The 27,513-nt window shown below is 45.3% G+C and overlaps 1 protein-coding gene across 1 annotated transcript; it reads right to left on the bottom strand.

Annotated features, from left to right (window-relative positions):
- Positions 1 to 470: 470 nt before the first annotated feature.
- On the bottom strand, positions 471 to 27,369 carry lats2 (large tumor suppressor kinase 2). Its single transcript, XM_064311636.1, has 8 exons — positions 27,206 to 27,369; positions 23,001 to 23,922; positions 10,839 to 10,971; positions 8,872 to 10,361; positions 7,917 to 8,499; positions 7,192 to 7,374; positions 6,169 to 6,275; positions 471 to 5,583 (listed from the first exon to the last, which is right to left on the bottom strand). The coding sequence occupies exons 2-8, from the start codon at positions 23,352 to 23,354 to the stop codon at positions 5,092 to 5,094; spliced, it is 3,342 nt and encodes a 1,113-aa protein (XP_064167706.1). The 5' UTR covers positions 23,355 to 23,922; positions 27,206 to 27,369; the 3' UTR covers positions 471 to 5,091.
- Positions 27,370 to 27,513: the final 144 nt, after the last annotated feature.

A 27,513-nucleotide genomic window follows, 5' to 3' on the forward strand; every position in this document is an offset into this window, starting at 1 on the left:
TTTAACTGGCCCAATACACCAAATATTTCATTTTCTTAAATATTAACTATGATTGATTACTGTACTTTTCCAGGATATTCACTAGAAAAGAACTTTAAAACAAATACATTTTTGTGTGGGTGCACCTGTGCTGGTTAATGCTGCTTGTGATTCAATGTGTAGGTGCGCAGGTACGAAAGTTGTCCCAATAAGTTCATTATGTCTCTGGGCTGACCTTCTCATGTGCAAAATGATCCCCTTTGTGATACAGCATATGTAATGGGACCAGGCCCGGCTCTAAACTGTTGGAGGCCCTGGGCAAAATTTTCCTTGTAGACCCGCTTTTGAGTTCTACTCAGGGGGGTCTGCGACTGCGTGGAGGGGGCATTAGGAACCTTATATCTAAGAAATCATAGTGAATGAGAAAATGAGTTTGAGTATATGTATATGTATATTTCAAATGTCAAAGAAAAGAAAACACAACAAAAGAATAATACTGAAGTTAATTTATACATACAGTATATATATGTTTTTACACATATCAGGACATTAAAACAAGTCAGGCTTGTTTTTTCTTTTTGTTTTTTTTTTTTTTTTTACAAATACTCATCCCATACATAAATGTAAAAAGATACATGGTTCTTATTAATGTTTATACACAACAGACACAGAGGTTAATGAAGGCAGAGAGGGAACTGAAGAAAATAAAAATACAAAAAATATGTGTATCTGTATAAATATATCGCAAGAGCAACAGTATTGTATTAAACATGGAAGGGGGCATATAAGACAAAAACCCTCATTGGGAAAAATACAAATAATACACACATAGTAAAACAGTATAATGATTCAGTTCTAAATAAGGTATTAAGTCAGTCAAAGATTGTCTGTCAGCACTTTCACACCAAATTCCAAGTCATTCAAGAGACGCACAACACACAATAAAAAATACATGACTATAAAAATCTTTTTTTTTTTTCATTAAACTAATTTTCACTGAGTATTCTATCTTGAAGAATGTGAATTGGCACACGTTCTTATCACAAGTTAACAGACCCTGTAGACTGGGGCAGACAAGATCTCTAACAGGACTTCACTGTGCTTCCAAAAAGGTTATATCACTGATCCAGTGGTTCCTAATCCTCTCCTTGAGGTCCCCCTGCCTGATCCAGGTTTTGATGTGTTCCACCTCAAGCACACCTTTTGCAACTAGTCAAGAGCTTAGTTATCATCAGGTGTGCTTGAGGAGGAACAGATCAAATACCTGTATCTGGCTGGGGGTACCTGAGGAGAGTTTTGGGAACCACTGCATTGATCCAAGGAGTCCTTAACCTGGCCTGCTGTGGTTGGCGTTGTTAATAGCTGACGTACACTCTAGTCTCCTGGGTTGAGGGATGCCTCAACCATGTTAAGCCATGTCATTAACCGATCTACCCCTCCCATTTTCAGCCCGTGCCCATGCATGGACCCTGTCTGTTCACGCCCGAATGGAGACGGACAGAGGAAGCCTGAGGTACACAGTGGGTCACTTCTGACTGGCCACAATGATCGTCATCCTCAGCAGATGAGGTCCTGTGTCCAGCCAAAACATTGTTCCTTGGCAATATGTCTGTGGCAGGTGTATTCCCCAAGCATACAGAGCAGCAACTCCACCCACCGCTGGGTTTTATTATGCCGTGCTATTGAACAGACAGAAAATTTACTTCTGCTTACAACTTTGTGTCATTCTTTAGTTTCACAAAATTATCTCTGGAGGTAGCTAAGTGGCCATGTCCAAATGAAGAAGATATTGTTTTTCTTTACTGTTGTGGCAGCCATGTCAGAAATGCTGCCATCTGCATAACGGTTATCTCTGTTGGTGTTAGCGCTATATATATTCCTGTGACAGAATACACACTCTATGGTCAAAAGTCTTTGTTGCAGATTGTATTTACATTGTACTTTAAGAAGATACACGTCAAAAGTTTTATTCGATGGATCTAAATTGAATTTATGGTTCTTTTCAATAAACTGTCATAGCTACTTGAGTTGCAATTATCAGAGAATCTGTGCCGACATTCTAAATCTACAGCCTTCATCTTCCAACAGCAGCATTTATAGGACATTCAAACATCAGTCGATAGGACACATTAATGCTCTGAAACAGCTCACACACCAGGTGACTATCCGTTCTTTTCTTTCATTTTACAACATACCTCTGTCACAGCACTTTTGTCACCCAAGGGTGATGTCACACAGTTATGCAATGGGGATGATTCACAAGCGGTGACAGAAATACTGACATGGCACTTCCTTGGCATTACCTTGTATCATAAACACTTTAAAAATGGTCCAAAGGGGAAACCCACAACTGCAAGCACTTCAATATAAAATGTGCCTTAACTTTCAGCTGCATGCTTCTCCATTGTAAAGGGTAAACTGTTGATGTTTTTCATAATCACCAAGTAGTCTGTTCTCTGTGTACCATTAGGTTTTGTTGGCTTTCCTCTCTCCCTCTCCATTTCCCTCCCTCTCTCTCTCTCCCTCTCTCTCTCCCCCCCCATCTCTCACACAGGACCGGCCTGTGAGTGAACAGAAGGGACATCTCACTCATCATTAGTCAGAAACACTGATCTTTGTGCGGCCAATACACCCTCAAGACATTCGTTTAGATGGCACACAGCTCGTCACATCACACCGTACAAACTTTCAATCAAATCCACGCTTTTCATAAGAAGAAAGGAAAATAGAAGGAAAAAAATAATAACAAATATTATTATAAGCAGCATTAGGTCATGTAAATATATTCAAAAGATATAAACAGAAATAATATATATTCATATATAATGTATTTCAATATTAAAATGTAAATAAAAATGATATTTTGTAACATGTAGAAAACTATATATCATATTTTCTGTATTGCACATTGTCATACTATCGCATACATTTTTTCTCTGCAATCAACATTTACTTTTCTCTCCACTGAGTTTTCTTTAAAACTGTCCTCCACAGTGTCAACCTCAGCACCTCAGTGAGCACCTATCTGGATTCTGATATTTTCTGAATTTTGATGATAATACTGTTGGGGTTGCTTCTGTCAAGGTGCATCCGGTGGGGTAGTGGTTAGGGCAGTGCCCTCTAACCAAAGCCTAATCTATACCTTGTCGCATGACACCTTCGGTAAGTGGCACAAAGTTTGGCATTTATATTTCGGCGAGACTCCAAACTCCTGATCACTTCTTTACATTTGTAAACTTTCCAATTGCACTGCACGACAAAATGACGGCGTTCGCAACATAGCGTAATTGTATAGGTGCGCGACTCTGAGAGAAAGTGTCCTGAACCAGGAATAAATTAGGCTTTAGGGTCACGGGTTTGAATCCTGAATGGGATATTACTGCAGTTCCCTTAGGCTTGGAGCTGCATAAACAGGTGACTGAACGTGTCATTTTAAAATACTGTTAATCATGCGGGTGAAAGACACATGCTAAGATACGCAGATAAATAACATAATGTGTAGCTCCCCTTGTAATACCATTTTGAGTTGGACACGTTAATAGACACTCTTACTTCCCTGAAATATATTTATAAATATGAACCAAAGATCAATATTGGTGCAGAAATAAAAATGGACTTACAAGAGAACCTGCAACACATCAAGGTGCTCAGTGAGGTGAATTAAGGAGAACCTTGGGATTATTCACGTCAAGAAACTGAGAAAAAAAAATTGGGAGAAAAATTCAACTCATGGTAAATTTTTGGTTGGACTTGCCTCTTTGTGTGGCCAAACAAAAAGTTCTGAGCACTTCCTGACTTTCATGCCATACCTTCAAAGACGGGGGTAAAAAACGGCGAAACAGCCCAAGATTCCCGATAAGATTGACAGCCCCGTCGAGACCAATCTCTGGTATCACATTCAGACACTGTTCCCATGGAAACGTCAAAACAATGTGGAAACAATGTGAAAACAATGTGACGCTGGGAGGGGATGCACTCGGAACAGCAGCAGCATGGTTTGCCAAAGTCACGCACTGAAGGGATGGGTCAGCGTCGGGCCAGTTCTTCATGTCCTGCAAACGGGATGAGGTCACATTGTTCTCTCTCTGCTCAGGGAACGGGCTTTAATATCGTCGGGTGCCGTTACGTCTGCACATGCGAGTCCCGCCCGTTCTCTTGCACCGCTGGGCCGCGTCCGTCGCGCTCCTGAACATTTCGGCCTATTCCGGGTCACATGACCCTGCTCAGTTTCGGTAGCTTATTTCAGTTTTTGCTGTAGCAGAAAAAGCGGTACTTTTCTCACTTAACCTCAGGGCCCCCTGGTGACAGCCTGACCACAACAAAAGAGTGAAGCATCACACAGACCACAGCCCCTCCCCATCGAAAAAGGCTCTGTCACACCAGCAGGCCTCCACGCATCTGACATCAGCGCCCTGTAGCCGTCGTCTGTCTGATACCGTTATCCCCATTACACTACTGCTCTCAGATACGGTGTCCCGTACATAGGCCTCTCTAACAAAACACATAATAAGACTGGAAACCTTTCAATGCAGTCAATGGTCTGGTCGGATCCAAGCCTGGTCAAAAAACTGACCATAAAGGTGAGGTCTGTGTTTTTTTTGTTGTTGCTGATATTGGTCTCCTGTTATCAGATTGAATTTCTGACCTAAATTCTCTCATCCTCGCTCACATTCTCTCTCTCTCTCCCTTCTCGTCTCTTGGGAGACCTTTGAACAGATGTTTCTTGGTCCCACGTTGGATTTTGTTAGTAACAGTTTGATTCGTGTTGGCTCCTGTGCACCGTATGGTTGAATTGTCGGCTGACTGTAAAGGAAGACTCCAGTTCCCAGAGTTCAGCATTCCAGGTGAAGGAAGCAGGTGCATTTTTTTGGAGGGACCAAAGGGAGGGCCAGGTCCCATACCAGGCCAGGGAGACTAAAGGGATGTCCATGCATCTGCATACAAATGGAAATACAAACATTCTCTCACACATACATACACACGCACACACACACTCACACAAACACACACACTTACACAAATGTGCGCGCACACACACACACACACACACAGAGCCACAGGCCATGTCTGAATCATTAGGAGTAAGAGCTGGGGGTGATGGGCGGGGCACCTCTACACGTAAACGGGCTCGCAGCCCTCGGCCTGCTCTTCCTCCGGCCCCGGGGGGCTGCTGCTGGGGGGGGACGGGGCCGGCTCGGGGGGCTTGGGGTAGCGGAAGGGGCAGCCGTTGTCGTCGAAGAACCTGCGGAAGGTGAACTCGTAGAAGGCGTGCTCGGGGTGCTTGCCGTGGGCGGAGCCCAGCGCGTCCCAGGCCCTGGCGCTGTCCCCGCTGCCGCTCCACGCCCCCGCCCCGTCCTCCGCCACGGGGTCGAAGTTGGAGGTGTCCATGGGGTGGCTGATCTTGGGCCGGTAGGGGGCCGGCTGGGTGCGCAGGTTGCTGGAGAAGTCCATCTGGTTGAAAAAGGGGTGGGCCTTGATCTCGTCCGCCCCGTTGCCCCCCAGCCTCTCCTCGGCCGAGCAGCAGAGACGCCCGATGAAGTCCACGGCCTCGGGGCTAAGCTGCACCTGCGCGGGCACCTGCAGAGTGCTCTCCCAGTTTATCACCTGGGAGGGTGGGGTGAGGCTTCAGCACATTCAGGTTTCTCTGCACTTTACAGCATACATCAATACCACACACAAATTGACTAATATTTAGCAGTCAATACCATACAACAGACACGACTGATCTACATACAGCGCCTCACAACACGCTCAGACACCCTTTCACATTTTTCTACACAACTAACGGAAAATGCACAGATTAGTGGGAGACACAGGTTACACTAGAGGGCCTGGAAAATGATACAGGACTAATGATACAGGACTAATCTTAGGCTAGGATGTAACAGTGTGTTATGCTTATTATCGGTGCACTGTAACAAGGTGTATTTAAGGTTTACAGGTGGTGCTCACCAAGCCAGAGTTTAAATGACAAAAAAGCATTACAATATGTATGGCAATCTAAACTCAATCAAACCAAATTTCTGGTGCAGCTCTATTGCTGATGCAATGTGGCCAGTTCAGAGAATGGTATTATTTCTATTATGACCTCACAAAGGTGATGGAATATTGTTGGGAGGCTTATGGAAGCACAAGCATTTGCAAGGACCTTAGTGATGGTGTAAAACTCTTATATTCCATGGGGCTAACCTTAATCTGTGTCTCAGTTGGAGTAGAGGCCAGAAACGGGGGCTGTCCAACCAGCATCTCGAAAAGGATCACCCCAACACTCCACCAGTCGCACAGCTGGGTGTACCCTGCAAAGACAACAGAGAGGCAGTCACCTGGGGACACAGGGTAACAGGCCTAACTGGGCACCAGCTATTCACAAGTCAGCCCTCCAAGGGGCTGATTTGTAATCCTCATTTTATTAACACAAGAAATTTTAGTCACGCATAGAATGTAGTTATTCATTTAATTATATCCTTTCAGTGATTTCAATGAGCCTGATTGTCATCCATTTTCTGCAAAGACACTCAATTCTTCAGTTTCTATAAAAAAAGATGATTTGCACTGTAGATGCCCTCAACAGTGGCAGATATAACTGGAATGTTTCAAAGGAACATTCTTTGCCCAATTTGTACAGCTGGGTCATGAGATGAAAGAGCAGCTCAGAGGATGGAACCGAAACAATGGATCTCCACACACACTGTGTCTGAGGTCAACAATAGTGCAGTAATAAGTTAAATATGCCCCAGCTACAGACAGCCAAATCAGCCACTCTAGTTGTAATCTGCCCACAAGCACCGATTATGGATCAGATGATCCATCTGTTTTTGTCCAACACAATACAAGCTGGTCCAGGATCAGTGTTTGAGACTCGAGACATTTTGGTTTGTCATGGGTGCCCACTATTGCCAACTTGGTGACTCTGTCACTAGATTTACCAACTTATTTCAAAAGAACAGCCTAGCAACAAATCTTGCGACGTATATGAAATGAAATAATGCACTCCTAATATATAAAATATTTCATTATGTACCAGGCATCTTTTTAGAAAATATCCCTCCCTCATGTAACTCACATTTTCATATGCAAATGAGTGTATGATGACATCACAAATAAAATATCACATTGTTTAGTGACTTCTAGCGACTTTTGGACATGTGCTAGCTACCAGAAAAAGTTGGCAGCTATGTGTGCACCAGGATCCGGCCGGCCCTCCGCTCTCACCTTTGCGCAACAGCACCTCGGGGGCGATGTAGTTGGGCGTGCCCACCAGGGAGTGGGCCAGGCAGCGCTGGTGCTGCCGGGTCGCCCGCTGCTCCAGGGTCATCAGCCGGTCACCGCAGCGACAGTTCGACACGTCGTCCCAGAAGTCACTGGGCTCCATGCTGTCCTGCCTTATGTGGCTCCCTGAGGGACAAGATGACATCATATTGTGTGATGTCATTACATCATACAATCTCTTCACTATTTTTCACCAGATTTGTAGACACGTGTGCTCAAAGTGTGCTTGCTATACTCGATAGCTGATCCAAATATAATGTGAATACATTCATTGAAGGTGCAGAAACATCCGTAATTAAAACCACTAAAGTCCCATCCTCGAAACAAGTTACTGAATTCTCATGTTCAAGCTTAGTTTTTCAGCTTAATGCACTATGAAAGATGTGTGGTAAACTGATCGCATTCTTGCACTTGTGACATAAACTTCATGTAACTTGCCACAGTTTTGTAAACTTCTTAAGAGCCTCTAGAAAATAATTACAACAACAGTAATACCCATAACAGATGCGCATGTCCTGTGCTTCAGTTGAGGGATCACTATGCTAAAAACACAAAGGTTGAGAGTTTGATCTACAGGGAAGCTACATATACTGAAAAACGTGCGCATTCATATACTGTATGTTGCTTTGATTGAAAAGCTTTTTTACATATTCATCCCCCTCCTTCACCTTTCTGGTAGTACTTGGAGTTGTGGGTCCAGCGGAAGCCTGTGCAGAGGCCGAAGTCGGTGAGCTTGATGTGTCCGTCCAGGTCGATGAGGATGTTGTCGGGCTTGATGTCGCGGTGGATGAAGCCCATCCTGTGGACGCTCTCGATGGCCAGGGTGAGCTCCGCCACGTAGAAGCGGGCCAGCTCCTCGGCGAAGGTGCCCATGCGGATGAGCAGGCTCATCATGTCCCCGCCCGGGATGTAGTCCATGACGAAGTACAGGCAGTCGCGGTCCTGGAAGGAGTAGTAGAGCCGCACCACCCACTCGTTGTCGGCCTCGGCCAGGATGTCCCGCTCGGCCTTGACGTGGGCCACCTGGTTGCGGTTGAGCACGTCCTTCTTGCGCAGCGTCTTCATGGCGTACAGCGCGCCCGTGTCCACCTTGCGCGTCAGGCACACCTCGCCGAAGGCCCCGATGCCCAGCGTCTTGATCTTCACGAACATGGACTTGTCCATCTTGGCACGCTTCAGGCGGTTGTAGTTGGACTCCTTCTGGTAGAGCATCTTCCTCATCTGCTCCTGCTCGGCTTCAGACAGCCCTGCCTGGATCGCCGTGGAAACAGACACGACAAATGAGCAAGTTCACAAAACAATGAGAAACAGCTTTCACTATGAAAAAAGAATAATTTTCATGCTAACACAACTGGAGGCAGGGGCCCTATATGAGAATGCTTTTACGTAGTTTGCGAATTGGACCTTCCAAATTCGGGTAGGATTGGGGATGCCAAGTAAAAATGAAAAAACGAATGTCAGCCAGTCATCTATAAGCAATTTAGATGATTAAGGGATAAATATGTGCCTTGTTCGCTAGCTGCACATCATTATAATACAGGAAGGTCAGATGTCCAAGTGGAACCCAGCTATACACACACTTGCCCACACACATACACTTGCCCACACACATACACACCATACCTTTGACATCTCCTGCTCCAGCTGCAGCCTCCTGTTCAGCTTCTGCTGGTAGGTCTTCATGATGTTCTCCACGTGCTGCTCCATGTAGAACTTGAAGGCGAAGGGCGAGTAGCTCTTGATGCGGGACTCCCTCTTCTCCTCATCTCGCGCGTTCTTCCTCACCGGCACCGGGGACGTCTGGATCTGCTTCTTGTCCTTGACGACCTTCTCGGCTTTGCCGCCTTTGGCCTTGTCCGTGGCGAGGGTCTCCTCGGGGAGGGGCCTGGAAGGCGGGAGCTCCGCACACATGGCGTTCCCCTCCAGGGGCATGGGTTCAGCACTGGCCCCCGTCATCAGCAAGGTTTTGGGGTAGGGCGGGGGCGGACAGCGCGGCTCTGGGTTGCAGTACTCGCCGGGTTCCAGAGCGTAGGCGTCGTCCGCTGCGTAGGCGTGGGAGTCGGGCACGTCCTGCGTCTGGGTGGCCAGCCAGCCGGGGTGACAGGGCCCCACGGCGGTTTTGGGCTCTGGCCTCATCACCCGTATGCTCTTGACGGGCTGCTGGATGGGCGGGGACGTCACCGCGGTGATGGTGTTTGGAGGTCCCAGGGCAGGGTCCTGCTTCACAGCAGCGGGCATGTTTTGCCTGACGGTGACATTGACCTTCTGGTGGTTGTTGAAGGAGTTGGTCCTGCTGGGTATGCGGACCTCTCCCCTGAAGGGCCCTTGCGGTTGCCTGGCAGGGGCCCCTTCAGGGTTGACCGGGCCCTGTGGGGCCCAGTGGTGGTCATAGAGGTCCAGGTTAACACTGGCCCTAGAGGGCGTGAGCAGGGCTTGGGGGATATCAGGGAAGTCGGGGCCCATAGCTCCTGCACCTGCAGGAGCGCGGGAGAGCATATGCACCTGGTGGGAGGTTGGGCTGGACTGTCGGGGGTGGGAGTGGGGTGACAGGTACATGTTGGGGGGGTACCCGCCGCCATTTTGCCCGAGGGGGCCTTTGCCCTGCATGTTGACATAGTTATCAGGCTGCGGCGCCATCTTGTTCTGGAAGGAGGAGCTCCTCTGGACGCCGTAACCCGACGGCTCCATCAGGTGCGGCGCTCGACTATAGTCATAGTGCGGCCCTCCGGGTCCCCCTGGTGGAGGTGGCTGGAGTTGCAGGGGCTGGCTGGGTACAGGATAGCTCATCATGGCCTGCTCCACGTTGCCCGGGTACGCCTTCTGCTGGGCGGCGGGTGGGAACATGGGGTTCCCTGGGGGGTTCTGAGCTGACATGGCAGGGGGGTAGGGGCCCATATTCGGGGGCCTGCCCAGCGGGGCACTTTGGGCGGAGGAAGAGGGCATCATATAGGTTGCATCATATGGGTTGCCCATGTAGGCAGCCTCAACTCCATATCCAGGCCCCTCATACAGAGGTGCCCCTGCCCCCATCTGGTGGTAGGGTGGCATAGCAGCATCGCTTGGTCCCTCCAATGCTGGTCCACGGTCCACAGAGTTTGGTATGCCGCCTTTTCCTAGTGAGGGGGGGGAGAAAATAGCAGGGAAAATTTTTGTTTACAGAGTGCAGCGAACACAGCCGCACCCCATACATATTCATAAGCCCATTTTAACTGATCTAATTTCCAAAAGGAACGACATAAAGCATAATTTGCCCAGTATGTGTGAACAGGAAGTGTAGTAACAGCGCGCAATGTTTACAATGTTCCAGTGCTTCCCGCATAATTTCTTTCCAACCTTACGGAATGCAGAATTGCTACCACAGAAATGTCCATTTCACAATTTTGAACCCAATAAACCCTTCTCTCAACGAAAGGACCTCCATCTCAGTGCAGACCGTCCTTAACCGAGCTGTCAAATCTCATTTCTGGACAGGGCGCACATGCATACTCATTTACGCCAAGAGTGGAGCCGCATATGTGTGTAATCGCTGCTTTCTCCTCAGTGATGGGGACTCATGGAGATAATAAAATTGACCGTTTTCTGGCACTTACCGGGCGAGGTTTGCTTGATGACACGTACGATCTGCTCGTTGCGGGCGTCCAGGTAACCCATCTTGCTGATGAACTCCAGCGCTGCCTCGATGTTCCTGCTTCCTGTCTGTTTGAGGGCCCGCACAGCCATTTCCTGTTTCAAACACAGGACAGGAATAAAACACTGCTTCACTACCTCTCTGCGTTCTTGAGTCAGGGATTTTCAAGAGTAGGATATGATAATTTACCCCAAAAACCCAACAGATGAGATCCAAAACTTGACATAGTTATGTCATAAGAGCGTTGTCACAGCTGACAGTTGACCTATTTTTAAAACTACTTATTTTTGTGCTGTCAGTTGTCAGTTACACTAGCCCTCTGTGTAGGGAACATTCTGAAATTAAAATATGATCATTCCAGATATATATATAAATCATGACAAATAATTCACAAAAGTAGGAGTTCTTAAAGTCTTAGTCTGTAAACCCTATGGCCTGAACACCCATGATCTAAACATTAGATGACAGGCAAATCCCTGTGTTAAAATATTCCTGCATCTTTTTTCTTCAAGGTATAACAAAACATAATTCAACGATGTACTCTGCATTGAGATTATCTCTGAATATATATTATGTTTACAACATATTATAACTTTTTATAACTATTAATTTGAACTATAAAATGACAAACTGAATGGGGCAACGAATGTTGAATGCCAGGGAGTCAAACTCATGTCACTTTGTCCACATTGTTCTAACCAATACAGTCCAAGAGCAGATTTTAACACACAGACTTATAAGTAAAGATCACTTTCAATTTCATATTTTCAGGTTTAGCTTATTCAAATTACACTCAACTGGAGTTATCAAACACTGTATACAGTCACAATCAGTGACTTTAGTATTTGACAGATGCTCTAATTGAAAGTTACTTGCAGGTTAAATTTGCACATAAAATCCATTTATATAGCTGTACTGAAGCAATTCAGGTTAAGTACCTCATTCAAGGGTACGATGACAACAACCCAGCAGGGAATTGAACGCACAACTTTTTCGGCTGGACCGCAACAGCGGGGCCAGCCCTACAAACGCGAATGTCTGTGACTGAGTGATGAAGTTACACCATTGGTCGGCCGAGTTATGAAGTTACACCATTGGTCGACCGGATGAAGTGTGTTAGGTTCAGCCATATACTAGGATTTGACCTGGTCTTGTTGTTATAGGCCCAGTTCCCCAGCAATCATACTACACTGGCACCTAATTAACACCTTCAGACAAGGACTTTAAAGGGGGAAAATGATCTCATTTTATAGACATTCAGCAATGCCTCACTTTGAACAAAGGAGTCTGTCTCTCTGTTTCAAGCTGTTGGTCTCGCAATAGTAGCTCAACTGGAGTACCGCAGAAAAAAAAAAGAGAGAAAACAACAAAACCCACAAAGAAAAGCGAAACCCTCAAAAAAAGGCCCCTCCTCTCCACACCATGTGACTCAGAATCTGAAGAAAGCGGGGGGGGGGGGGGGGGAAGAGAGAGAAAAATGTAACACTTGAAGAGTGTGGCAGTCGCTCAGCCCTGGGAGAAGTTCACCATTAACAGTGAGGCCTGTCCACCCGTCCAGCACACGTGTGTGGGGAACGGAGGGAAACAGAAGCGGGTCCAGTCAGTACAGGCCCACCCAGCAGCTGCAAGCACGCTCCTCTCCCAGGGTTAACCGCCAAGCCGCGTGTCTCGCATAGCTTCAGCTAACGCCTGACCCTCAGACATTCCTGCCTCCGGCAGCTGCTCCCCCCGCCCCCCCCACCAAACGAGGAGGGAAGAGAGCGAAGGGGGAAGGGGGGGCTGCATATCTGTGTGCGTGTTGTTTTCCTGCGTATTTATTTGGGACGAAGGCTTCCGTGATAGACCATTTCAAGGGTGGGTCGGCCATATTGTCACAGCGGGAGGAAGGGAGGCCGCACATTGCTACACTGGGCCAAGGAAGGAAGATAAGGTCTCATACGCTGAGATCTATGGGAAGGTGTAGGATGAACACTCTGTTACACTGGGGCCTGTGTTGCAGGGAGGAAGATAAATATTGTTGCACCGGAGACTAAGGGACAGAGAGGGAAGATAAACACTGTTACAGTGGATCCTGTAGGAGGCAAGGAAGGATTAACACGGTTACTTTTGGGGTCTGTATGCGTGGGTGGGGGAGAAGGGGAATGCCAGGGAGGATATTTTAATCTGAAATGGCTTAATTTAGTAACTGACAGCATAGACTACAAATACATCACTAAATCAGAAGCCCCTCTCAGCTTTCCCAGACATGGACAACATTAGCGCGACTGCTCATCAAAAATAAAAGCCCCCAAAAAAAACAGAACTAGACATTCCTTAACTGGCCCAAAATCTGGAGATAAGCGAAACGAGATTCTCTTTCGAAAAAGTGCATTCCGATCCTCTTATCAGTGCTAACTTGACGGTAAGCAGACAGTATAGTTTCACAATTAAACACAATCCAAGCAAAATAAGATTAGTCACTTTGTCTACTTTGGTGGTAGTATGTCTTTGGCCTCAAAAACAGAAGAAACACACACACACACACACTCACGCAGAGGACACTGAAGCGCAAACACTGTTTACAGTCATTGTTCTAGAATGAGCCCAAGCTCCCAGCGTGGAATTCCTGTGTCGTCTGGCTGGTCTCCGTGACGACGAGCGGTGTCTCATGGCTGGATGCTGGATCCTTCCACCCCTCCATGGCCAGAGGATGTAGAGGAGGGGAAACTCCATCTTACTATGAGCATCCCACTCTCTCCCTGACCTGCTAGGCTAACATCGCACAATCTGCATTTCTATCTGTAGTTCCTCATGTTTTCTGTAAGGCAGATGACTTTACAGCTACTTTAACGCACCGGAATCAGACGGCTGAGTGTGTGTACACTCACAGCCATTGTTGGTTGTAATAGTGATGTTTTCAGGACCATTTCATTCTGTGGGGTACTGACTGCCAGGTGTTTTGAAAGAGAGATGTGTGCCTACACAGCTGTACCAAGCTCACACAATAAAAAGGGCATAGTTAAAGGGATACCATACAGGATTTTTAGCCCTGATGTGGTCCTGTGTTTACAATAAAACAAAAACATGTATCATAGGACAAATATCTCAGTTTTTCAATAACTGTTGCCACTAAAGATAATACTTTCCAAGGCTGAATATGGTTTTTGAACGAGCCTAGTCGGCTTGTCGTTTCGCTTCACTGTACTTGGGCTTCATAACCTCTGCCGCTGCAGTAGCTAGCTAGCGACAAAACGCTCCACTGAAACCTGATCCAACCCCACATTCTCTGTAGCCACACCCACCCCTACCAACACAGGAGAGAGCATCACACCAAGACATGTCCAAAACACACCTTGGAACAGTGCTAACCAACCCTTTTCCTGGAGATCTACCACCATGAAGGTTTACACTCCAACCCTAAAAAACACATCTCATTCAACAGCTAGAGGTCAGGTGTGCCAAATGAGGATGGAAATGATCTACTGGGTGGTAGTTCTCCAGGAACAGGGTTGGTTACCACTACATGTAGAGGAGGATTCTGCAAATGTGCGCAAAGAGAGAGATTGCCAGTGCATCACAGATATGACTGAGCATGGTTATTTTATAAAATCCTACATAGTATGCCTTTAAGGACTTCGATCTCTCTGTTATGAATGGAAAGAGTTTCCCCCGGTGCATGGCACCACCTCACTCAGGTATGCACAGGAAGGGGGATTTACCCTAAATTCAGCTCCGACTTGGCCCGGCACTTACGCAACCCAAGTTGGATTCCTTCGAGCTTGTGCTTTCGCAAATACCGAAAAGTCGACACAGCCCGTTTTTATCCTTTAAGCAGGCGTAAAGGCTGCCGCGCTAAGGAATTCGGCAAGAATTTGAACTCCGCACCACATCAAGATAGCGCTGATATCCATGATGTTCATGCAGTGATAACCCATCGCGCGTTACGCCCCGGGCTGGGCCCGCTGCTGCTCCCTCCCTGTTGGCACTGCGGTGCCGTGGTTCTCTGGTGGAGGTGGACTCCTGCTTGGCACCCCAGCCCTGTCCCGAGTTCCCTCACAAGCGCCACATTGTGCTGCCCGCCTACGCCGGGGAGGGGCCCCCCGCGGCCCCGCGGCCCGACCAAGAACCTCAGCGCCCCGCCCGGGCCTCTAAATAGGAAGAACTACGACAGCAGGCCCCGCGCATGGCCCTGAGAGCCAGGCCGACAGAGAGCTGAACACCTCTCACTGACTGCAGGGTGCAGATAAACTGGGCCAGCCCGGCCTAATAAATTCACTGTATGGCAGACGCAGAGTTAGCATCAGTCGTGTCACCTCAATTAGCACATTAAACAGAATGGCCTTTAAAGCCTTTAAATGCATTCTGTGTCCACACTCACGTCTGTAAGCCTGCTGTTACCACAGAGTGATTACCCTCTGCTTTTAACAAGACTTCTTCACCAGGCAGATTTTTACATTTTTTTTGGTGGCTAGGATTAAACAAACTAGAGTTACAGTCAGTGATATCTTTCGCAATATTTTGTGAATTCTAACTCATGATTTTCCATTTCCGGAACAAGTCAGGGAAGATGCTGCCAACATCTGCATCTGCCCATTGGTACCATCTACAAATCTCTTAAATATTATTTGTAAATCACAAGGAAGTTGAAAGAACAGTCCAGGAAAGGTCTAAAAAATAATTTAGTTTTGTCATATCGTTTAGAAAAAGAATTCAAAATATGGCTTGCTGTTCCTGTTAATTTCATCAGAAAAATACCACAGTTCAATGAATGTGCCATTTCCGTACTTTTAAACATTGCTAAAATGTGACTGGCATGTATCCTCCATGATGTTTTTACAACTAAATGAAAACCATCAGGAAATGTTACCAGCGAGTTTGCATGTGACGTGCCTGGAATGCTTTCCGATAGCTTTGCAGGGCTTGTTTTAGCAACAAATCTCCTATCGCCATTTGGGAAATATTCTCATCATGCTGTTATCCAAAAAAATAAAAACAGGAATCTGAGCAAAATGTTCCCTAAAATTCTGGACAGCTTTTGTTTTTACTGGGTTATTCCCAGCTAAGTGATTGCCTGCCTTGGTTTGATTTCTGTAAAATGACTTTCTGCCGTACTTTCTTAAAACTACGCGTAACTTTGAGTTCGGTTGGCAGGGATTTCGGTGGACTCAATGGTGAAAAGAGATGGCAGTTATTTGGACACTGGACCGGAGAAGTTGCAAAAAAATGGAGTGGGCAAACCCATTCCAAACTGGATAATGAAGAAAATGGTTCTGAAGGTAGAACCGAAAATAAATTATACTTGCAAGCAGCAGTTAATTAGCACGTAAAGTCACAAATACATACAATTTTTTAGAGTTGGTCTCAGGATGGAGTTGTCAGTGTACACACCAAGTTTCATTACTTTGTTATGTTTAACTGTTTGGGTGTTATATGCAGTGTTTTTTTTTTGTTGTTGTTGTTTTTTTTAACCACGCCCAAATGCAAATTCAATGTCTTACTGCGGGCATGTTTTTAAGTGGAGCAACTTTTTTTATGCTGGGATTTAAGACATTCACAAGTCAGTGCAAGATGGATTTAAAAAGTTTAAAAAAAAATGATAAACAGTGGACAATCTAACCATATAACCTACCCTTTTTTGCTGGATGATAAATTTGTTCTACGAGAGAAGAGGAATTGAGGAAATAAAGAATAATCTAGGCATTAGTGTTCATGAATTATGGCCTGTCAAAGTTTGTCATTTCAACCGTTTGCTGTAACACCACCAAGTGGCCAATCAAAGGAAAAAAATCGCTCAATCGTCATTTGGCATACCCGTCTATCAATGAGCAAAGTTTGGTAAAAAACCAACCAGGCAGTTTTGCCAAAACTGAAAAAAAATCTACAGAAGAATAATAACACCAAGAAATGCAATAGGGTCCCAGCAATGTGTCACCTGACCTCTTAATAAAGGCTTAAACAGGGGAATTTTAGTTTGAGGTCCAGTTAACTTTAGGGGGTTTCTAATTTATTAGCATGTACCCATCATTCAGATGGAGTACATTACATTTTAGGCATTCAGTAGATGATCTTAACCAGAGTAACTTATAGAGCCTTTATTTTTCCATAGTATTCATTTATACAGTAGGACATATAGTGAAGCCATTCAGATTGAGCTCCTTGCACAAAGGTACAATACCGTTCCATGAGAACTGAGCCTAAGTCCAGCTCCCTAACAACTACACTACACTGCCACCCACGTATTAGCAAGGGCAGCTATGAGAACAAGATCGACATCACAGGGACCACCTGCATAATGAACACGGCTGAACATCATCAGGAAAATGACAGCTTGCAGGCTACTCTCCCATGGTCCCGGAAAGCCACGGTGTATGTAGGATCTTGGCTTCAGCCACGCACTAAACCACCTGAGCCTAATGACTGTTTTTATTAGACAAATTTAGGGTCCTTCCCCCTCAGCCAGAGAATGCCTGTGGCTTAAAGGGGCCACTGCAGGATTAGCCACTTACAGGCCTGGATCTGTAACCTGCACCGATTGTGTAGAGAAATGTCACAGTGTGCTAGAGTTCCAACGGAAGCCGCAATCCCTCGGTTAGCACTTTACTGCGAATGACATTATAACGCATCTGTTACTCATTATTAAATACTTTCAAGTTTTCAGGACGTCACTGGCCACTGAACTCAGTGCTTTGCAAGTAATGAAATATGCAACATTTCTTAAAGGGATAGTAATTCACTTAATGTAGGCCTATTTTTCATATTAAAAACTCCACAAAAAACTGTCTGGGTCACTGGGTCAATACAAATTAAAAAAAACTCCAAAATGTGAACTATCCCTTTTCTTAAGTTCTTCATTCAAAGTTAGATACTTTGATTTTGAAATCTGGACACCACTGAACAAGCTGAACAAAAAAAATCCAACAGATGCTTTAGCAACCCATAATTTTGCAATCTCGCAGTGTAATGTAATATTTCAGGTTGGGCTTCATTAATTTTTAAATCCGACATTAAGCAATGTGTTGACATGGCATGAATTGGGACTCACTAACACAAAGACTGAATATGTGACAGCTTGTTCAAAATGTAAGACCCATAAGATCAGTAGATCACCTCACCGATAACCTCTGATAAGCAAGTTTTCCATAGGCTTGTATACGCCACCGCTACAAAGGAAACACTTATCTTTAGAAAAACATCCTTTGCTTCATTACAACATGGCTGTCTGAATGCGTTAGGGGCCTGCATTGTAGACAACTCCACAGCTAAAACCTCCAATCACGCTGTTATTTCAGGTAACCTTTGAGAAAAAATAACATTTTCACAGCACCACAAAAAAGGCCACCACATTCACACCAGGTATAAGGGTCCATGAAAACAGTTGCAGGCCAGTGAACAGAGACAGAACTTCCTCCTGAGAAAGAAACGGAGCTCAGAACAGTGACACACGGGGGCCGGGCGGGAGACAGAGTGCAGCCCGGGGAGAGGCTAACCGTCACACACAAACCCCATTCACTCTGGGGTCAGACGCTTTGTACACAGACGCACAGACGAGGCCGATATGCCCACTTTATGCTACAGAAGAGGGGCGCGTCGGAGCGGCGCTGGCTTTTGTTCGCCGGGGCCCGATAGAAAAAGAGAGAAACCTCAGCGTTCTCTGGGCGGCGAAAGCTCGCGCACCCGATCCCCGGGCCGCGGGGCCACCGGCCGAACCGAGCGGCTCTGAAGTGGCATTCCAGAAAAAGCCTCCTGTTTATCGCGGTGACGCGCGCGCGGAGCATTCCCATGGAACACGCAGAGAACAGGATCCAGCTATTTGGAATTCCCCCACTCTTCCCTCAGCCTCTCGCCACACTCCATTTACCCTTGCGGTGCTGCGCATTCTCTCCCTCCCTCCCTCCCTCTCTCTCCCTCTTTCTCTCTCTCTCAGGCCCCACCCTCCTCTAAACTGCACACTACACTTCCCTTCATTTTCCTGCCAGTTTATTACACTCAACTCTAACCTGCTCAACCCATTTTATTTGCTGTGACAGATCCCTTATTACATTTCTGCTACAAACATTCTGCCACTACTTTACACCAGGCTGGCCTGCTGAGGATGGGCTCCCCCCCTCTACAGTCGGGTTCCTCCCGAGATTTCTTCCCATCTGGGAAATTTTTTTCCCCTTGCCAGTTTGAGGATTTTTCTCCCCAATGTGGAGTTTTGTTTTCTTTTTACCTCATTTTGGGGGTTCAGGCCTTGTTTTTGCTCTTTTTCTGCTACTCTGTAAAGCGACTTTGTGACAGTTTTCTGTAAAAAGAGCTATTGAAATAAAATATATTTTATTTGATCTGACTTCCTTTCAGCCGCTTCTCACTCAGCTAAACTGCAGCCTCCTCATCCACACGCGTACTCTGTCTTCTGTCACATCACACCCTCCTGCAAGACTGAACCACTAGTTCAAGTTTCAAAGCTCGCCATGAATCCCCCCAAAACTATAACAGTACAGATATAATCAGATATGACCCCTTCTTGAGTGACAAATAACAGAGGTTCTCCTGAACCAACCACAATTGTAGGGAATATGTGAAGGGTTTTTTAAAAATTGTTTAACAGTACTTATTTTAGGAAAAGAAATATTCCAGTCTGGTGTCAATTGAAAATGAAAGAAATGTACAAGCTCTGGAATGAGCTTATGCCTTAGTGTGTAGAGCATACAGGTTGGGAGGGGAGAGCAAGAGAGAGAGCAAGAGAACAAGAGAGTGAGAGAAAGGGGGGGGAGAGAGAGAGCGAGGGAGAGAGGGGAGAGAGAGAGAGGGGGAGAGAGAGAGAGCGAGGGAGAGAGGGGAGAGAGAGAGAGAGAGAGAGAGAGAGAGAGAGAGAGGAGTTGAACTGGAGTACAATTTACAAGCAGGCCAGTGTTCAACCAATATCTCCATAAAAACTATTTCTGTCACAGGTTTAAAGTGAATGATCAGCATGAATAAACAGGTAAATGCAATGGTGTGAGAGAGTGGACACGGAGAGCCATGGAAGAGAGGGATTGAGAAAGTGGAAGGGAAAGACAAGCAGAGAAACTGTTTTTCTGATCTCTTGGTGTATATCGATCTCTTGACCAAGAGGGTGTTAGTAAAAATAGAAAGATTTTGGAATATACTGCTATGCAGTTCAAAATCACTATGTCTCTACAACAGATCGACAACAATCTCATGTCAGTAAAAATCACAACCGTAAAAACGCACAGTCCTTTATAACCCAGGCAAAAGCTGGGAATGCATTTTTGAGACACGCAGGCTGAATATGTTTTTTTACAGAGAGAAAAAAGGAAGGAAGAGCTTCCTAACCCTCCCATCCCTCCCACCAACTCCCCCACTAAAACATTTCCTTCTACGCAGATTATGTAACCCACTGCACCGCAGTGCAATCTTCTGGAATAAGGAGCAGTGATAAGAATCTGGCCAGATGAGACCCATGAATTTCAGGGGAAAAAGCCATTTGTTTCTTGGAATGTGATGGAACTCAAGATAAACACAGACACGGCCACCCTTCCAACACCTATTAGTGGGTTCTAGTAATACAGTATCTCCCCACACTATTATACTGCATGTCAACAACTATAATAATACTCATCACCACAATCATCAGTATCATTATACTAATAAGAATTATGATGATGAAAATACGAAGAAGAAAAAGAAAAACCAGAAGTTGTAGTAGTAGTAGTGGCTGTAGTAGCAGCAGTAGCAGTAGCAGTAGCAGGAGTAGTAGCAGTAGTAATAGCAGTAGTAGTCGTTTCTGTCGTTGAATAAGGTAAAGTGAATTCCTGGTTGCGAAATAATGGAGGTCTTTCTGTAATCATCTGCTAAGAACCATCTAGCAACCACAGCTCCATTCTACTTTATTCCATAATGTTGTACTTGTGATGGCAGTGGCTACCGATGGCACGTGTACCAGCGTCTCTGCGCTCTCCACGGCCATTTCATGGCCTGGAAACTGAAGGAACTGCTACACCCTGCAGCCATTGAATTTCTGCTTCCTGTTTGAAATGGGGTGTTGCGTGCAGGGAGGGCCGCACATGACCACTGATGTCTGGGCCCTTGTGCTACCGTCAGGGCAACATTTTCACTTTAAAATACCACCTTGTAATATAACTGCAAATATTACTGCACACGGCTATGAATATAACTGAATAAATATGTGTCAACAGTAACGGGCACTCAGTAACCCCATCTCTTGTACGGGACACAATCCAGCAAAAAAAGTGCGCTTGGCAGTGACTTAACACACACACACACAAGCGCAGACACAAAAAAGGGCTTTCAGGTGCAGTCAGTGGTGTTTTCCATTGCAACCCCCCCCCCCCCACACACACCACCACCCCACACCCCCTAACAACCACCACCTACAGGCACCACAAATGCTTATCCTTGCCAGTAGGGTTGCAGTCCATTGCATTCATACTAATGGATGGACTCACTGACACCACTCTAAATTCACCCCTAGCACATGACTTTGGCATGGACATGCAATGTAAAAATCACGATCGAAGTATCCTGGGGGAACGCTTAGGGAACCGTAAGGTTTTTTGCACTGAGCCAAAATTTTCCCCAAAACCCACAAGAGATGCAGAAATCAGGCTCCTGCACATTACTTATCAGTATTTTCTGCCTTTTGTCAGCAGTATTATCTTGGATTCATCGAGTTCAACCGTTGCTTGTTTGTATCGTTCAATGCTTACTGTGCCTTGTGACACAGCACATTTTTGAACTGAGCAGATTACAGATCATAGCTTGTACGCTGGCTACCAGGCACAAAAACCATTACCTTTGCATATCTTGTGATGGCGTAAACCAAATGGAATCAAGCAATGCCTATTTATTCTCACAAAATTCAAAGTAAAGCTTTAAAAAAATCCATGGCAACGCACAGCTGTTTAGCTTTAGGTTGACGGAACAATACATTCTTTCCTCAACACCCCCCCCCCCCCAAGGAAAACAACTGAACCATAAACATACAAAAAATTCCAAGCATTGGACCTTAACTACTGAGTGCTGAACCGCAGAGCAAGCTCATTATCTGCCCATTTTAGCAACGCCAGGAAGACACGTTCATGCTAGGCAGAAAATGCTTCAGAGTGTTTCTAAGAAAGGTATTAATACGGCAATTTAAGGATATATTTCTGCTACACTCAACAGACATGCTTGTAAAATTCTTGGATGACAGCATTTTTAGAGAAGACTGAGGGCGAAAAGAAGCCATTACTATTAGACAGAAGCAGCATATTTTTTTCTTTAGCTGGTTTCTTATGCAACCAATTAGCTATGTAAGAAAAAAACCTGCAGCACAAAAAACATCCAGCCAGCTGGCATTCAGTGTTCAGTTTGAGATTATTTTACACTGCAACAAACCACAAAAATGGCACAAGTATGTACTCATTTTTTAACAACCTTTGGGTGGTGCTGTTTTAATGTTTAATATATTTGGTTGCTATAGCATTCGGAATTGACCCTTGGCTAGGCTGACTTTAATTGTGCAATATTGCAGAGATCCTCTACAGTTTTTAGACTTTGAATAAAAATGCTCTCCAGCTCATTTTCGACTGCTTACGTCAGAGCAGGTCGTTTTCCCACATTCTATTTCGGAGAAGTTTGGTCAATGTGCATTTGGTTTAGAACCACACATGAATAACGTCTGCAATCAAATCGCATCAAATCAGTATCAGCAGTGGAAACTCCCCGAGGCAGCAACCCTCTGGTTCTCCACCTTAACATTTAAATCAATATATATATATATATTTTTTTAAATAATGTTTATTAAATAAACATTAACTAGGATGACACCTGCTTTAAACTCCTGGTGTCAGGTCCTAAGCTCTTGACCAATGGTGGCAGTGCCAATAGAGAGTGGTCAACAGGCCACGGTGCACACTTCATTATCGGCCTCTTCAAAGTCTCAGTCTCCCTCACTTTCTCCCACGTGTCCATTCCCCTCCATACACCTTCCACCACACACCGAACACTCACCGGTCAGGCCCAGTGACTTCACACCTTCTTGCAAAGCCTCGCATTGAATTAGCCCAGGACTTTTCTCCCTGGCCGCTACCAGCACAGGCGCTTACAATGGCGCGCGTGAAATATACCGCGGCGTGGCAGAAGCTCGCGGCCGCCGTACCTGGTCGCAGCCGGCGTTGACCAGGTCCTGCAGCATCTGCCGGTTGACGTCCCCGCCGGCGTGGGCAGAGCCGGAGGCGGGGCCCGACTCGTTGGCGAAGGGCATGAGGGACTTGCGAATCTCGCGCAGGGCGTTCTGGTAGTTGTTGAACTTCTGCGGCGGCCGCAGCTGCTGCTGCCGGCCGGCGGGGTCCTTGCCCTTGGGGTCCCCGCCGCGCCCCCCCTCCGCCCGCGGACCGCCGTGCAGGGCCTGGCTCACCAGCTTGGCCGGCTGCTTCAGCCCCTCTTTGATCTCCTGCAGCCGCTGGCGGGTGTTCCCCACGTAGGGGGCGGCAGGGAAGGTCTTTGGTCTCATGGCTGGACCAGGTCCCCTTCCTCCTGGGTGCTATCAAAAACTAATGCTCACACACATGCACACACACACACACCTAAAAACTAATGCTCACACACACACACTCCGAAAAACTAATGCTCACACACACACACACACACACACACACACACACCTAAAAACGAATGCACGCCACCACAAACACGCTAATACACACAGCCATACACACACACACTTATACCCTAATACGCAGCACAGCAAACATACTAACACACACACTCACACACAGACACACGCACACACACGCACGCACACACACGCACACGCACACACAGACTGTCCACAATTGTCCCGCTCTCTCCCACCAGGTGCCAGAACTCCTTGGACACTGTAGGTAACACTCCACAGGGGCGAAGAGATATTTGGAGAGACAGAAGTCCTGCTGCTCGTGTCTTTGCTGTGGTTGGGTCCAGCTGATTGTAATCCTACTCGCATTTCATGCTTTTTAGGGGCCAAATTCCTGCTCCTTCCTCTTCACTCGAAGACACACGAAGTCATGCCTGCCCCACTCCATTTTGGATTTCATCTGTGCCTGTAGAGAAAAGAAACGCAGCCATTAGGTTTGGGCTTTTGAAACTAGATGAAAATATTTTAGAATTCTGCCCATATTTAATTTTGTAGTAAGCTCAATGTGACGAAAGACATACTCCATATTGACTGTGTTGAATTATATTATGTTATTATGTTTGCATTATACATTTGAGTAGCAGGTACCCTTATCCATTCCAAGGCAATTCAGTCTTTAATTTTACATTCTTATACAAATGGACATTAAGATTAAGTTAGACTATCTGCCAGTTTGAACAGCAAAACACACCATGCCATAAAACTGTATTCACTCTTCAGTCCAAACAGGATATTCAATAGAACTTATATAAATGTATAAACAAAAAAATAAAAAAAACCGAAAACACCAAACAAATTCTTTTTAGTTTCCCATAAAATGTGACACAAACATCACTGATTGTCACTGCAAAAACCTTAAAATCAAAAATGGTTTGATGAAACTTAGCAAACGGCCCTGGAACTTCTCTCTATTAGGCTATGTCACAGTCACACAGAGAAGTTCAGAGAAGGGGGGGGGAGATTACTAGAGTTTTTCTCCTTATTTTATTTATTTATAAAACCCAGGTTTTTCTTTTCTTTTTTTAATTTCATTTTGCAAAAGGATGCCTTAATTCCAACAGAAATAGTGCAACTAGGCCATTTCAGGCAGATACATGATACATATTACATAGCCCTGGGTAATTACTGAGAAATGTAACATTAAGCTGGTGGTATTGCAAACCTGTCTGACATAACTTCCCACGGCTTAACTTGAGATATTTCTACCCTGGCACTCCGGTTCCTGCAAAGGCCTTTCATCATTTTCCAAAGGAACACACGAGGCCCTTGCAGGATCCCGTTGGTCGCCCGGCAGTCAAAAACAACAATGCCATTTCCAACACTTCATATATCCGTCACAGGGTGGGTGGGCGACAGTCGTGCAGGTGTTACTTTTCAATCCACACACTGAATAGCAAATCGCGTTGTGCGCTGTGGCAGGATGCACCCCCACAGGTCCCGTGACCCTGGGGGAACGCAGCCATCAATGGCCGCATCGGACCAACACCTCGCTTCCAGCAGAAGCAAAACAATAACCTGCACCAGCCTCACGAGAGCAATGGTTACATTTCAGGGCCAGGAAATGGCATTCTCTTCACTGGGCCTCAGAGGATTCAGTACACAAGCAGCAGAGCCGCCCCCCAGCGCATGAGGCTAAGGTGTTCGTCTGAATGCAGCACGTAGCACTTTAGCGAGACCTGCACCGTCTCCGGGATCTCAAACGCCGACTGAGCTCTCATTCTTGTGATGGTTTGCGCACTGAGTCCGACTAGCAAGCATTCCATTCCACAAGTAACGACAAGAAAACGCACAGCGCTGGATCTCAGGCAGAACAGCCCAAAAGAAACAAAAATGTATAAAAACAGAATGTGCACACAACGCCAGAGGCTACAGCAGTGATCAGTTTGGGATACGAGTTGTATTTTTCATGAGGAAGAGAGAGAGAGAGACGTGCCAATTCACAGAATCCCCATCTACAAGGGGATCTTGGGAAATACAGCAGTCCAGCAAGATACACTTTCTTTTTCTCTGTAAAAAAAAAAAAAGAGAAACTAAAATCTTTGTCTGTTCTCTTAAAAGTACAAGTATGCTCATCTCATTCTCACCATGGAGGTACGGCTCTGAAGCAAAATTTGAACCTATGCTCCAATTTCTGAAACAGCTTTAAAACGGAACAAATATTAGCCTCTGGCCTTGTGTAATTGTGTAACGTACAAGCATGAATGAGAGCAGTGACAGCACCTTCTTCTACCTTCTAATCTTATTTTCTCTACTACAAATATACGAATGTCATTTTCACAATAAGTCACGTTACTATCAATGTATTATATGTTTTCCAATGATATGGCACCAAAACACTCTCTGGATGATTTCAACCATGCGGCTTGAGATAAATCCTAGCCAATATCGGTAATAAAATAAATATCAATTCTGACCACACCCAATAAAACATGCCTGTAAAACAAACAACTTTATCACAATATTACTTCAGTATACATCGTACATAAATATTATTATGAATTAATAATACACAACCTTGCACTAAATTGGCATGAGTGTGACAATACTGAGACAACTTGCAGGAAAAGAATGGAACAACTGTAAATCACTTTTACAAGTGATCCTATAATATAATTTTAGGGTCAATCTAATGACCCTAAAATAGCATTCCCTTCATGTTGTTTAATAGGAAGATGCCAACTGCTAAACTTTCAAGTGAACTGAACACTCTTGCGTCGCAAGAAAAATCACATATTCAATTTCATCAACCGAAATTCCAATACAAACATGCAATCCATATGCATAGAAGTGTGCGTGTAAATGTGTGGTGATTTGCGTGATTTTATTATTGTCTTAGTGGAATTCATTCGTGCCATATTGTAAGCCTGCATTATAAAAAAAATACTAACAAAAAGACGTCATTATGACAATGATGGTCATCTCTATATATCGCCGCAGCTTCAGAATCATTCTGGAATTTCACCATTACCCAAATAACAGTAAGGGTAAACATGAAATTGACAAAATCAGAAAGGGCTAGACATGCATTTTAAAAAAAAACCCTATAATGTAGCGGTAGGCTCTACTTAACACTCTGGTGACTACTGTGTATTTTAAACAATAACTTCAACAACCTGATTATGCCAATCTATGTTTTCTTTCCCCCCTTCACCCACCGTAGCCCGTGAAAACAAAAACGTCCACATATACAACCATAGTGGGACGGACTTTTCACAGTCTCTGGAAAAATAATAGATTTGATTCCACTTCGATTCCGTAATCTCTTGTATACTGAGTGATAAAGATTTCAGAAAAAGCTAGCGAAATAAAGTCAGCAGATCCTTCCAGTATACTCAAAGTTTTTCGAGCTATCGGAGGCAGAGCTACGGTCGATCGGAGTTAGGAAGAACGCAACTCCTCAGATGGAGTCCTACATTCCAGTTTAAGGAGAATTTGGAGTTCTAGCGGCGCTCTCATGGAGCGTCTCCATATGTGGTTAAAGTTATACAGCGTTTGCATTTACTATCCTATTTTAATAACATCAAACATATCAGCGTGTCGTCGTTCGTGTTTATAAATATGTACGCTCAATTTCAATGTTGTACTAATTTTTTGCACGGCATATAGCTACAGTAATTCTTACCTGAACAGTCACGGAAGGAGCTAGCCAAAATTAAACTAAACAGTGATTTAAGTAAAGCCACAGTTACCTTAATGCCAAACCGGCTGTTGTTCAGTAACGTTTCTTGGTGTAAGAAGTCTGGTTATTATTTATTTGAAGTACAGGCGGACTTGAATGAGATGAGACTCCATTTTCTCCCAACTATCGGAATTAGGATCCAGCACAAAGTTGGACACTTACTGCATTGTTAACATTCCAGAGGAGTCACGTGAAGGCCCAACGCACGTCAGCGCTCCACATACTCTAGGCGGGGCTTCCTACACATAAAAACGCAAACCTCGTGCAGATCTCCGCTAAGGGTTATTGATGAATGCAACCACAAAATACGTAATAATT

This window comes from Anguilla rostrata, chromosome 15 (assembly GCF_018555375.3).
Source record: "Anguilla rostrata isolate EN2019 chromosome 15, ASM1855537v3, whole genome shotgun sequence".
In the NCBI taxonomy this organism is placed as follows: domain Eukaryota; kingdom Metazoa; phylum Chordata; class Actinopteri; order Anguilliformes; family Anguillidae; genus Anguilla; species Anguilla rostrata.

Excerpts from the sequence above, each read along its gene's own strand:
- lats2 (XM_064311636.1), bottom strand. The coding sequence starts at position 23,354 with ATGAGACCAAAGACCTTCCCTGCCGCCCCCTACGTGGGGAACACCCGC. Across the intron at positions 10,362-10,838 it reads CATCAAGCAAACCTCGCCCG|GAAAAGGCGGCATACCAAAC; the intron begins GTAAGTGCCAGA and ends CCCCCTCACTAG. Across the intron at positions 8,500-8,871 it reads TGGAGCAGGAGATGTCAAAG|GCAGGGCTGTCTGAAGCCGA; the intron begins GTATGGTGTGTA and ends ACGGCGATCCAG.